This window comes from Ursus arctos, unplaced genomic scaffold (assembly GCF_023065955.2).
Source record: "Ursus arctos isolate Adak ecotype North America unplaced genomic scaffold, UrsArc2.0 scaffold_5, whole genome shotgun sequence".
Taxonomy (NCBI): Eukaryota; Metazoa; Chordata; class Mammalia; order Carnivora; family Ursidae; genus Ursus; species Ursus arctos.
Genome location: NW_026623067.1, coordinates 88,530,569 through 88,544,957, shown reverse-complemented (window position 1 = coordinate 88,544,957; position 14,389 = coordinate 88,530,569). Strand labels below are relative to the sequence as shown.

General features: G+C 34.3%; 1 protein-coding gene across 2 annotated transcripts in view; it reads left to right on the top strand.

Annotated features, from left to right (window-relative positions):
* The window catches only part of TMEM232 (transmembrane protein 232), a 246,962-nt gene that overhangs the window by 10,592 nt on the left and 221,981 nt on the right, over positions 1–14,389 (top strand). For both annotated transcript variants that reach the window (XM_057307002.1, XM_057307003.1), the window contains exons 5-6: positions 1,994–2,131; positions 11,951–12,086. In XM_057307002.1, coding sequence (XP_057162985.1) covers positions 11,968–12,086 — 119 coding nt within the window. In that variant the 5' untranslated portion in view covers positions 1,994–2,131; positions 11,951–11,967. The remainder of the gene's footprint in view (positions 1–1,993; positions 2,132–11,950; positions 12,087–14,389) is intronic.

The window sequence follows — 14,389 nt, the reverse complement described above, 5'->3', positions numbered from 1 at the left end:
AAGACAAGTGCTGGTGAGTATGTGGAGAAATTAGAGTCCTTACACACTGCTGGTGAGAATGTACAATAGTGCAGCCCTTTGGAAAGCAATCTGGCAGGTCCTCAAATGGTTACCACATGATCTGGTATATGATGGATAATGGCATCATTAAGACTGAAGTCATTAACATCTTCTTGGTTTCTTGGATCTCTGTGTTAGCAAGTCCACGGTTAAGACAAGTTTATATTTATATTTATAGGATATAAAATTTCACAGCCACATGTGTTTGTTTATCACTAATGTTACGTTGTGCGAGGGGCAGGAACAAATATTGAACAAATGCTGAAAACAATGCTTTTTATAAGAAGTCCAGGAGGGGATACAGAGAGCAGTTATTGAGAAGAATAAATTTTACATTTTTCTTCTTGTACAGATTGCTGTAATAACTTCACACACCTGTTACAGTGGACATTCAGCTCTTAGGTCACTCTTCTACTTCTCTGGCTATTCATACTTCTTTTTTTGCTTAGTGATGCATAGACAAATCGTGTATATCCTTCATATACTGTGGACCTTGGGTTTTCCTAATTACTGCCAAGTTCATCCTACAACATTAGTACCCTAAGAACAGCCAACCAGTCCTTAGTGTCCTTAAAACATGCAGTCTTCCTTTCCCCAGCCATGGTTAATTTGTTCCAGAATATAGCAACAGTACAGAACTCTTTCATTAGGTTCAGAAGATTTTCAGCAGATATCACCTTAGAAAATTCATCAATGTAATTTTCAGCAGAAATTTTTTCATGCAGGGGTGCCTAGGTAGTTGATTCCATTGAGTGTCCAATTCTTGGTTTCAGCTTGGGTTATGATCTCAGGGTTGTAAGATGGAGTCCCGTGTTAGTCTCCACGCTCATCAGGGAGTCTGCTTGAGATTCTCTTTACCCCTCTCCCTGTTCACGCTCACTTTCTCTCTCTCTCTCTCTCTCAAATAAATCTTAAAAAAATTTTTTTTCATGAAGATATTAAGATATTTTATACCATGAAGCTCTTTACATGTCTGTACTCTGTCTTCTGAATATCAATACTCAATGTTCAGTGTTCATTTTTTCATAGTCAATTCTATTTTGTTTATTGAGCCACAAATCAGGCATTTCCCCTATTTGGAAAGCTTAGTATCATTTTATATGTTTTTTATGTTTATTGATTATTTGCCTTTAGTCTTCATAGTCTGGTTTACTTTTCTTGGCTCTCTCAATCCAAAATTTGTCCTCCTTCAAGGATATTCTTTCTTTTCTTTTCTTTTCTTTTCTTTTCTTTTCTTTTCTTTTCTTTTTTCTTTTCTTTCTTTCTTTCTTTCTTTCTTTCTTTCTTTCTTTCTTTCTTTTTTAAGATTTTAGTTATTTGAGGGAAAGAACACGCACAAGCAGGGGGAGGGTGAAGGGACAAACAGACTCCTCACTGAGTGGGGAGTCTGGTGCAGAGTTCCATCTTACATGGAACAGAGATCATGACCTGAGCCGAAGTCAGATGCTTAACTGACTGAGCCACCCAGGCACCCCTCCATTATTTCTTTGATTCCTGTTTCTTCTCTAATGATCTTTTTGCTCCTTCAGGAATGACCTAAAAATTTTAATTTATACTTGTTTTAAGTTACTAAAAGAACAATTAAAGACCACCATATTATTTCATAGTTTGGGGCTGCAAAGAATTCCATTGTGTTAAGTACTTTCAATTTTTGAATATTTTGCTCATTAGGTAAAGATACATTATTTGAACTCAGGACCAAAATAGAGAAAGAATTCTATTAAGAGACAGATAGGTGGAAAACATATCTATTCATATTTAAATTGAAATGTCACTGTTTTCTAGATCTTGGCATATATTCATAGAATGTCATACTGACCAAATATTTTTCTTGGGTAATTTTTTCCTCCTAAAATTACTCAGAGTCCTATCATGGAATTCAGCATCTTGAAATGTGATAATGTTGGTTTATAGGCCTGTCTTTTTTCTCCAGATTATAATTTCTTGAGGAAGAGACCATATTTTAATTATCTTTCAAACACAGGAAGCTCAGACATCATTAGCACTTTTATTTTCGTGAAAACTGAACCAAATTGAATTCCCTAACTGGCAACCACTTACAATGAATAATGTGAGTATTGTTTGACAGTGCTAAATATAAAATGGTCAAAAACATTCTTCTGTTTTTAGTTTATATGTTAGTGTGTGTTTGTTGTGTGTGTGTAGTTTTCTTTATTTCATCTTCTCTGCTGAATGTTGCAAATGAGTAAAAAGTACTGGCATAAACATAAACCCAATAAAAGAATTCATGGACAGTTACATCTGTTTTTGCAACTTCTTCACAGACCATTGATCACATTAGTAGTTTATATCAAAGTCAGATTGCTTCCTATGATGAATATCAACCTAAATAGGTAAACCGAGGCAAGCTCGAATAAGCAGAAATTGAGTTTATTCAGGAATAGTAGAGGAATTGCAATTTGGGAAACACAAACAATAGTAAACTACAGGCAGATTTGTTGAAGGTTGGGGTAGACTATGTTTATGGGAAAAGAGTGCAAAGAAGGGGGAAATCCAACCAGAGCCAAGCAGTAAGTTCGTTTGCTTGAGGATGGGGAAAGATTCTTGGTGGATGTTCATTGGTGGGGAAATAAGTTCCCATATTCTGAAACCCAGGCATTTACAGGGGAATCGGTCTCTCATTTCTTGAGTTTCATTTGCCTGATGGTGTATGTGTGAGATTCTCCATTCCATATCCTCTGGTTACATTTTAGATTCAAATTCTTTCACAGGGAGCAAAAGAGATTTAAGATATTTCAGTCAGAATAAGGCTTTATTATTTAAGTATTAGATCATTGCAATTTTTCTGAATAAGTTAGTAAATAAGTTATTGATGAGTGATGAATGAAAGTAGTTCCTGTTTAAACTTTAATGGTACTTTTTAGTTCATTTTCCTCATTGTCCAGGGCTTTGTAAATTATTTGTAAATACTTTAAATGCTTCAGTTTTCAGTATCTTGAATATCTCTATTTCATATTAATTGCAAATGATTATTTTACTTGCTACTACAAAGTTAAAATACATGCACTAGTTATGAATCATAGTAAATGGACTTATGTATTGCAAGAAATATTTCTGTACTTTGCTTAAATTGACTATGTATACTCCAACCCTCTGTTGTGCTTGACTGGTGAGATATTCAGTCTTAGTTTTGTTTAGTCTTGCCACAGCCCTGGGGTTATACAAAGGTCCTAGATACTTACACATCATGAAAACATTGGAGAGTCACCATGGGGCATTGGGGCAATTGTCACATCTGTGTGGTCCTCTCTGTTTTGGCATACCTTCTGGGTCACAATGAGGCCAGGAGAAGATTTTTATGCCTCTGTTATGCTGTGGGATCCAATCTCTCAAGATGCAATGCACAGACATTTCTTCCATGGTATGGTCACCTCCAGGGGATGCTGCTACAAGAAAGGAGATGGCTCTGAATGACCTCTGTTACCTTTCAGGAAACATCTCTCTCCATAATCCCCAAAGCTTTTTTCCTCCTTACAGGGCACCCAGTGTCATCTCTTCAGTGAGGTTAATTTTTTGTTTTTGCTTTTTTAAGAGGGGGTGGAGCCAGAGACTAAAGGCAGTTTTAGCTTTCTGCTTTGGAGGAATTCAGGCAAGAAAGGAAGAAAGGATAGATAGGTAGGTAGGTAGGTAGATAGATAGATAGATAGATAGATAGATAGATATAGATCTCCTTAAATAGAGAAATACAAACCAAAAAGGAGAGTTCTTAAAATATATAAAGCCATCATTTAAGAGGCATCCATGATACTCTGTAACTCATACTTCTCTTTTACAAACTAAACATTTTTAGTCTTTTAACCATTTCCAAGAGGGACATGGTTTTATAGCTCTTTACTTTTCCCCTCATGCCACTTGGTAAAATAGACCAATTGGTTGTTTTTATTTTTATTTTTTTATTTTTTTTAAGATTTTATTTATTTATTTGACACAGAGACAGCCAGTGAGAGAGAGAGCCAGTGAGAGAGAGAGACAAGCACGGGGAGTGGGAGAGGAAGAAGCAGACTCCTAGCAGAGGAGCCTGATGCGGGGCTCGATCCCAGAACGCCGGGATCATGCCCTGAGCCAAAGGCAGACACTTAATGACTGAGCCACCCAGGCGCCCCATGAGCCACCCAGGTGCCCCAACTGGTTGTTTTTAATATAAGCATAGGACCCCAGAATGGATGAGATAATCCAATTCCCATCATATTTTGTACAAAATGTCTGAATTAAGATTTATAACTGAGACATATAATTTAATTTTGCAGTGGCAGATAAAATAATTAGCTATTTAAAAAAAAAACAGTTGATGTCAATATAATCCATATACTCAAACTTTATGCTCCAGCAATCTGAATATTCCCTAGTCTGAGTTTGGATTTTATTTTTGGCGCTAGGGCTATATTAAAGGGTTTTAAACAGGAGAGGGGGTCTGGGGAAAGAGGGTGTAATGATCAGGAGATTTATATTTGGAAAAGTTACCCTGGCAGTCATGTAAAAGATGAGGCTAGAGGAAGAGAGATCAGAAGGAGACTGGGAGATAAGAAGTTATGGTATTTGTCTAGGACATAGGTAATGGTGTCCTGTTTTGGAGAATGGCAGAAGGGATTAGAAGGAGGCTTGATTAACAGAGCTCCTTTGAAAATGGGAATCAGTACAACATAGCGACAAATACTGCATCCCCGTTATTTTGATGCTACACAAGCCAGTGAAAAACCCGAAGCAAGGTGAGGCCTGACAATGACCATGAAAATAAGATTTAGATGCAGCCTTCGTTTCTTTTGAGTGTGAAGCTGCCAAACAGATCCCAAATTGTCTAGCTTTGGAGTTAAAAGAATGTTTAACATCAGAGAAATACACTTCTATCTTGTCTGAGCCATTGGCATTTTTACTTCTGTTTTTTGTCAGTAAATTTAATTCTAATATAATATATTCCCTTACAATCTTATTTTTATTGAGGTAAAATTTGCATATAGTGAAATGCATGAATGTTCACTGTACAACTCAATGACTCTTGTGGGTATCTATTTCTGGTCGCAACCATTCGAAAACTTAGTGGCTTAAATAATTTTTTAAAAATCAACTCTCATGGTCCTGAAGTTGATTATACACAATTGGGTAACTCTCATTTGGGGTGTCTCCTGTGATTTTAGTTTGATGTCAGCTGAGGCTCTAGTCATCCAAAGGCTTGGCTAGGTTGGATGTCCAAAATGGCTCACTGACATGGCTGGCAGTTGCTGCTTGCTCTCCGTGGGGGCCTGGCTGGATGCTCAGCAGGAGCTATCAACCAGAGCTCTTCTGCATGGCTTTCCATGAGATGTTGGCCTCCCATCACGGTGGCTGGACTCTGAGAGAACATCCTTAGGAGATGTAGAAGGGAACAGTGAGGCTTTATTATGGTCTAGTTTCATTGTGCCACAGTCTTACTTTTTCTGCATCCTGTCAGTCCAGCAAGTTACTATGTTAGGCCCAGAGTCATGGGGAGAGTGACTTAGACTCCATCTCTCGAGGGAGTGACAAGGCCACACTGCTGAACAACAGTCAGTATGGGAGATACTGTTGTATCATTTTGAAAAAATGCGGTCTGCTACATTGAGTTTTGATACATATTTACACTCATATTAGCACCTCCAATATCTAATATTTCCATCTGTACCTTCCATTCAGTCTCCAGCCCCAAGTCTTCATCCTCCCACAGACCATTGCCATGGAATAGGTTTGCCTGTTCTTAAACTTCATGTATTTGGAATCATATAGTATGTGCACTTTTGTGTTTGGCTTCTTTTACTCAATGTATTTTTGGTGCATGTAGTAGTATTTTGCTTTTTATTACTGAGAAGAGTCCTATTATGTTTTTGTATGCAATGTTTTTATTATCATTTAGTTCTAAGTATTTTGAAATTCCATTGTTATTTCTTCTTTGATCCAGAGGTGATGGAGAATTTGGTTTTCTATTTCCCACTATATAGAGTGTTAATTAATCTTTTTATTATAATTTTCTAACTTATTCATGTTTTGATGCCAGGAAATATAATCTACTTATGTACATTACCTACTTTTTGTAATATAGTAAGACTTGCTTTCTAGGCTAGAATGTGATCAATTTTTAGAAATTATACTTGTGTGCTTGGGAAGAATGCATATTCTTTGATTGAATACAGAATTTGATTTGGTTTAGTTTGGTACATTATATTAATTATATTGTTTAAATCTTCTGTACCTTAGCTGAGTTTCTATTTTGTTGCCTACTTGACTTACTGATTTATTTTGTTAGAACCACGTTGTCTGTGTCTTTCTCCACCTATGTATGTACCAGTTCACAATAGCCTTTCTGTCCCCCAATAGCGTAGTTCAGGACTTTTCTCCTATAACTTCTTAGATTTCAAATTTCTTATTCCTACAAAGTTGTTTTTATTTTTATTTTTATTTTTTTTCTTAAAGATTTTATTTATTTGAGGGAAAGAGAGAGCCAGCATGAGCAGGGAGAGCAGCAGAGGAAGAGAGAGAAGCAGACTCCCCACTGAGCAGGGAGCCTGATGTGGGGCTGGATCCCAGGACCCTGGGATCTTGACCTGAGCGAAGGCAGATGCTTAACCGACTAAGCCACCGAGGCGCCCCTACAAAGTTGTTTTTAAAGACAGGATCCAAAAGCTTGTGTTAATTAGTCATCTTTACTGGCATTGAATCCATATCACTTTTTTATACTGTTTATTCAGAAATTTTTTTTAGTTGGACGTAATCTGTTTTATATTTATTTATCTATATGATATTACATATGGTGGCCTTGTGACTTTTAATTAAATACCGAGAAGAAATTGATTAAGTCTATGTAAGTGTGAATCAGTACTCTAAAAAATGTATATAAAACTTCAATCATGCAAAAAAGTTGGGAGATTAGTAAATTAATCCCCATTTACTTTTAGCTCAGATTTAACAATTATCAGTTCAGTTCATACATTGTGATATATTAATTATATAATATTTTGTGTCTAAAGTGTTTATTACTTGATACATTTATATAATTAATTAGAAGAATATTATACAAGAACAAATAGTAAGTAATGAGTATTACTCTTCACTTGAATAGTAATGACCCATTCACAGAAGATACTATTACTACTATTACTATTATTTTGAACAATTAGCCTTTTTATTTTAATCTTCCATTACAGCTAATAATCAATATTTTAAAAAATACATTTACTGTATTTATGAAGGTATCAATGAATTGTATATTAGTTTCCTGTGGTTGCTGTAACAAATTACCACAAACTTGGTGGCATAAAATTCATTTTCTCACAATTCTGGAAGCCAGAAGCCCAAAATTAGTTTCACTAGGCATAAATCACAGTGTCGGCAGAGCTGCACTTCCTCCAGAGACTCTAGGGGAAAACATCTGTTTCTTGCTTCATTCAGCTTCCGTGGCTGCCAGCATTCCTTCATGTGTGGCCACATTGCCAGATACTATTATAATCCCTGTGTATAGATGAGGAAACTGAGGTACCTGACAGTTAAGTAATTTGCACAGTGACCCAGATGTAATCTGTGCTGGTGCCAGAATTTAAAGCAAGCTGTTGATTCCTGCACTTCCATGGTTCCCCACTATACCATATAGAAGTGTGAAAAGGAGGCATCACAGAAGTAGGGAGATAAGCCAAGAGTGGAGTGTCATGATAAATGGAAAAAGAAGATGCTTATTTCTAGAAGGGTTGGTAGGCAGGGTCAGTTACTGTAGCAGGATAAGGCAAGATCAGTACTGAAAAACTCTTCTTGGAGTTGTTTACCTGGAAATCACTGTCAGCCTTGGGAGGATTATCTCAGTGCTGGGACAACAAAAACTAGATTCCAGATACTGGGTGTTCTGTACTGGAATAAATTTAGGGGTAGATATAATTTAATATAAAAATCACATCTGATGTAAGTAAAAGGTAAAATCACACTGTCTTTTTGCCCACTTCAGATAAATATGTAAGGTAAATCTGTGGAATTTATTTAAATTATAGGAAACTATCCCTGGAAAGTGGTAGAGAAAATGTGAGTTACTATAGACCACCCTCTATGGTGGAGTGCTGTATAAATCAAGAAAATTAGAGCAAATGGGGGCGCCTGGGTGGCACAGCGGTTAAGCGTCTGCCTTCGGCTCAGGGCGTGATCCCTGTGTTATGGGATCGAGCCCCACATCAGGCTCCTCCGCTATGAGCCTGCTTCTTCCTCTCCCACTCCCCCTGCTTGTGTTCCCTCTCTCACTGGCTGTCTCTATCTCTGTCAAATAAATAAATAAAATCTTTAAAAAAAAAAAAAAAAGAAAATTAGAGCAAATGAAGAGGTGGGTCTAAGAAAGAGTGGCTGTCAAAAATAATGATTTTTTTTTTACCTTTCATTTCAGTATTTGAGGGAAGATTTATTTAAAAAGGAGAGTAATCCAGTCCTTAAGATCATTTTTATTCCCTTAAGATTCTGTTTTCATTTCAATCCACAAATTCGGTCGGCACCATGTGTTTTGGGTACTACAGAGAATATAAGGGTATTTAAATCTTAAAGATCTATTTAACTTATAAAAAAGCTCATTTTAAGTTTACATCGTGTTTTGCTGATTCAGGAAAATGTCGATTTCTTGACAATGATGTAAAAGTGAAATAATCCAATTTAGTTAGTCCATTCTAATCTCTTTACATTTAACGGATTGTGATTTCTCAGTAGAGTAAAAGAAATGTGTCTTGTTTGTGATAGCAGAAAAATAAAAATTCTTGTCATTTTACTTTTCTTGTTTTAAGGTGGTGTTACTAAAGAGGTTGGTATATTCCTCTGTCTGTCCCTTTTTGTACAATTCACCCGTCAACATCCCTGCACGTAACTGTCCTGAGAAGGAATAAAATGGTACAAATGATTACCCTAGATTTTAATAAATGATTCAACAAACCTTTTTATCAAGCAGTGTGTTAGAAACTTGGTATGTTGGCTCCACTAATGATTAGTATATGTGACTCCAGTTATATACAGTATATAATACAATGCAAAAAGGCCCTATTGTATACATAATAATAATAACAATAATGATAACAATTCCTTGTTGATAGCTTCAGGGTTTAGATTCTACTGAGAAATTGATTCTACTGAGAAATCCACAGATTTACCTTGCATATTTATCTGAAGTGGGCAATTAAAAAAATTTTTAAAAAATTATTTTTAAGTAGGCTCCATGCCTAGTGTGTAGCCCAGTGAGGGACTTGAACTCATGACCCTGAGATCAAGAGTCAGATGTGTAACCAACTGAGCCCACCAAGCACCCCCTAATGAAGAGTATTCTTATGAAAAAACTAAAAATTTTGTTCAAGTTGGTAATATTTTTAGAGTCTCTATTCTGAAGTATCTTTGTGGGGAGGAGAGTCATTTTAAACCTTGTTTTAGGGTAGGATTTAATTCTAACATCTCAATGAGAAACATTTTTGAAGACATTCATCTTTTCTTTTGAGAAACTTGATATTATTTGGTTGTTGTTTCTTTTATTCTTAGTCAAAAGCAATCCTAACTAATAAAATACATTCAGGAGTCATACTGTCTTTCTCCTATATCACATTGCTATTCAAATACTATTTGAATAACAAACTACTGTTGGTTAAGCACTGGCACTATTACTTTCAAGATTGGTACTCCCACGATAGGCAGAAATAGAGAGTAAGCATGCAGAAACTTCTACAGCAAGTTGACATTTTGCACTCATCAGTCTGGGAGAGTGTCATCAACAGGGTATTGTGGAGCTTGCGTGTTGAGCAGACGGTGCAAATACTTACTGCTAGTACCAGCAGATGTGCAGGATCTTTGGAAAATAGCGTCAACAATTAGTTCAAACACTTAGTCCCTAGCTTCTTGAAATAGGACTGTAGTCAATCCTATAAAATATATCACTAAATGGCTAAGAGCTCTAGATCAGTATGCCTAACACATGCACACAAAGACCAGTTTGCTTTCCATTCAATTTCCCTTCAATTATTTTTCTTCTTACGTTGCCTGTATTTTTTCCTTTCTAGTCATTTGGAATTAAATTTTTAAAAGTAATTTATCTTAGAGTATGTCTGACTCAAATTTGTATTTCTAAACTCTATTTCTGAAATATGTGATGTTTTATGAATGGTGGGTTTCTTTTTGTCTTCTTTTGAAGACTTTGTGTAATTAAACATCGTATCTTCGTAATTTTGTATGACTCACAATAAATATTTGTCAAACATAATAGCAACAGTAAATTTGCAACATTTGTTACCATATTTATCAGTTAACTCTTTTGAATATTGCTATGTCTTCATTATTGTTGGGGGCTTATGTGTACTTTATCTCCATCATTAATAATTGTTTGTAATTATTTTCCTGAGTTCCTTTTAAGGTAGAATTATCCGATGTGAATCCAATGTGACGTTGTTCACTGTTAAAAATTAAACTCCTAAGTACATTTGTCCTGTTTAGGAATAACTTGTATATTAAAATTAAGGCCACTCTAAATGACATCCCTATATATAGTCCAGTATAGCTGCTGACTTAAAAATACATTTACTTATATTCTAATGGATATAGATTATTAGAAGCAGATCTTGCTATAAACGATAGCAATAGATAATAATGTTTTATATTTATAATCAATTTTGTGCTGGATATTTTCCCGTTGGCCTTCCAGATCCATTTTCTGTCCTTTTCTGCTCTGGCTTATACCTTCTCTGGCTTCTATTTCGGCTTCGTTAATGGGAAGTGCAGGCAGGTGATTGGAGTGGAGGGCAGGAGAGTGATATCAAAATTCCTGTTCTCCAGGCTCCCTCTTAGTGGGCAACCTCTGATGGGCTGCATGTCTAGACCAAAGCCCAAAGCTTTTTAATAAACACCAGTTTCCTAAAGCTAGTCTTTCTGGGTTCTTCTTTCCCTCTGTTCCAAGAGTGGTGGGTTCACCCTCTTGTTCAGACTCTGAGAATGGCACCATCTCAGATCTTATTTTATTGTATTTTTTTATTTGAATAACTCTGCCCATCTCTTTTTTATTTGAATAACTCTGCCCATCTCTTTATTTAGTTACTCCATTTGAGTGTGCTGTCTGCTGCCTGCTAGAACCTTAATTAATGATTGGTTTTAAAATTTACCTAGCTTAAAAATTAAGTGCAAAATAATTCAATGTAAATCTGACTACCTATTTGATTACTTCATTTTGCTATTTAAATACTGCACTAAACAAAAATAGTGTCTTCTAGTTTGGTCTTATACTCATAAAAGGTATTCACGCATACTTCAAAAGGAAAATAAATCTGGATGTGAGGACAAGATGAGAAAGCATAATCCAACTGGTAAAAAGACAGAAGACAAAAAAAATTTACAAGTCATTTTAAAAAACAGAAAGCATAGTAATCTAATAATGATCAGAAGCCCCTACATAAAGCTTCTTATATACCAAGCTCTATTCTAACCAATCTACATATATTGACCTATTCATATCTTATAGCCACTCTGTAAGGAGGTACTATTCCCATTGTACAAGCGGGGAAACTGAGGCACAGAGCAGTTAAGTAAATCAGTTTGATTGTATCCTCTTAACTACTATGCCATGATGTTCTTCCAGTGGTTTTGCTGATAAAACAGCTAAAGCATAATAAAGGCTAAATGTTATATGAAAGGATAAGTTTGTAATACTAACATAATAGAAAGAATGTGGGTTTTCAATTCAAAGTTGTGTTTGACTCCTGGGTCTGACATGTTAAATTTAAATTTAAATTCTTCCTTACTGTAATTTCTTTCTTAAGCCCAGTTTTTCTTCTTACCATCCTTTTCCCCACAAATCATGAATTTGCCTGTAATGTATTGTTTGGTACGGTAAGTGCATTTGTATTCTAACATAAAATTTAATATTTTTCTTTAGGTTTATGATCTGTGAATATGCCTGTTAGCAAATCACCCATGATTAATAAATTAGGAGTGATATCTTCCTCTTATCATGAAAAACTCTTGAGGTTTAAAATCCAAAATTTAAGGAAAAGAAGGAAAAATAAATCAAAGTAAGTTTGAAAATTTTTCATATTATTAAACTAGCAGACCCATATGCATTGTAGAATTTAGAAAGTACAGAATATTGTGAACAGTTTCTTTAAAATCACATGTAGTTCTAAAATATGTTTATCTATATATTTACTATTTTTTAAATAAATAGATTCATAGCTTGTAATGATAATATATTTCTAAAATTTTGAATTCTACACTTTTTGTTTAAAATAAGCATTTTTCCTATAATTATATATGTCTATTAAGTTGCCATAATAATCTGTGAAATGCATAAGAGAAAGTATTTAATAACTACTTTATCGTGAAGCACTTTAGTTATTTCTGTGTTCTTTGCTACTTCAAATTAAGCCAAAATAGAATGTCTTTCTGCATTTCAAATTATTTTCTTGGCATTAAGTTTCTAAAATGAAGTTACTAGATCAAAGCTTGTTGATAATTTAAAAATTGTGTGTGATTTTAAGAAATTTTTAAAAACTTAAAAATGAAGAGAATTATAGAATACGTAAGAAAACGTGCATGGTGACTTTTGTTACATTGGTTTCAAATATTTTTCTTTAGTAAAGAATAGATCAACAGATAAACGTGAAGCTCTTTGACTACCTGCCTTCCCACTTAAAATAATTGTGGTATATATCATCTCAGTTCATTTTTCTACTTTAATATGCCTGAATATAAAATTGTATTTTCCATGTAAATATAAATGTAATTATATCTAACTCATTTATCTGTGATTTGATTTTTTTTCAGTGCCTGTAGTGATGGTATTTTTTTAAATTATGTTATGTTAGTCACCATATAGTATTTCATTAGTTTTTGATGTGATTTGATTTTTTTAAAAGTCAGTGTTATGTTTCTAATTCAATCCATACTGATAATTATGTTTTATTATTGATAATTATTTGTTCATTCATTTTAGTGGCTGTATAGTGTTACAATATAATTAATACTTCCTATTTTACTTATTTTCCAAATTTTTGCCAATGAATCAGTGCTATAGTGAAAATCATTATATATTTCTTGTTGTATACCTGGGTAAGTGCTTCTTTGGAGTGGGATTTTTTTTTATTCCTCACTTTTTGAATTTTACTTAATGCTCTTGCTCTCTGGAGTATTGCAATCAATTTACGTTGTCTTCACCAGTATATGAAAGTATCACCTCCCCCATCTTTGCCATTGCCTGATACTGTCACACTTCTTCATATTTGTCATTGTAATAGGCCATAAGTGGTACTTGCCTGATAACTAATTTTTTAAAATTTTTGATAACTAATGAGACTCAGCATCTTTTAATATTTGTTACTGTTAGAAATACTTTTATGAGTTCTCTGTTTATGTAATATTTTCCAATTTATTTTTGTGTTTTTTCTTATTGATATTTGATATTCTTAAATATTTGTTATGAATTCTTTCAGTCTGTGGCTTGTCTTTTAAAAACTTTGTTTTTGTGGTGCCTTTCCTCATACAGAAGTCCTGGAAATTAATATAGTCATTATGATTTTAAGAGTAGTTATATACTTTTTGTGGCTGATTTTGTTCATTCACTCCACTAGTCCGTTAATATACTGTGAACTATCCATTCATTCCTCTGTTATTGGCCACTTCAATTATTTCCTCTTTATGGTTATTTTGAACAATGTTTCCATGAACATTCTTGTACTAGCATCCTAGCACATATCCTAAAGTATATACCTGGGAATGGAATTGTTAGATCGTAGAATATATGCCATTTAGTGAACAGAACTCAGTCTTTTATGATTAGTCATTTTTGTATTGTGGTTAAGAAATCTGGGTCCACCTCAAGATCGTGTAGATTTCTTATACATTATTTTCTAAACACCTTACTGTTTTGTCTCTCATGTAATACATGTAGAAATGATTTTTGTTAATGGTGTTACGTTCAGGTCTAATTTTCCTTTTTTATGTAAATACCTAATTGATCAACGCCATGTTTCAAAAAGAACGTCCTTCTCCAATATTTTGCTAGTACAACTATTGCATAAATCAAATGTCTGCATATAATGGGTATTTCTGGCTTCTCTGTTCTGTTTTACTGGCCTGTTTGTCTCAATACCAATGCTACACTGCCTTAATTACCATCATTTTAATAATAACAATTTAATAGTTAACATGACTGATTTTCCAAATTTGTTCTTCTTCATTGATATTATTTTTAGAATCAGCTTGTCATATTTTTTTCAAAAACTTGTTGGGAATGGTTATTTAATTTTTCTGAATCTATAGATAAATTTGAAGATAATGGATCATAATAAGTATTCATAATAAGGATTCCAGTTTATGA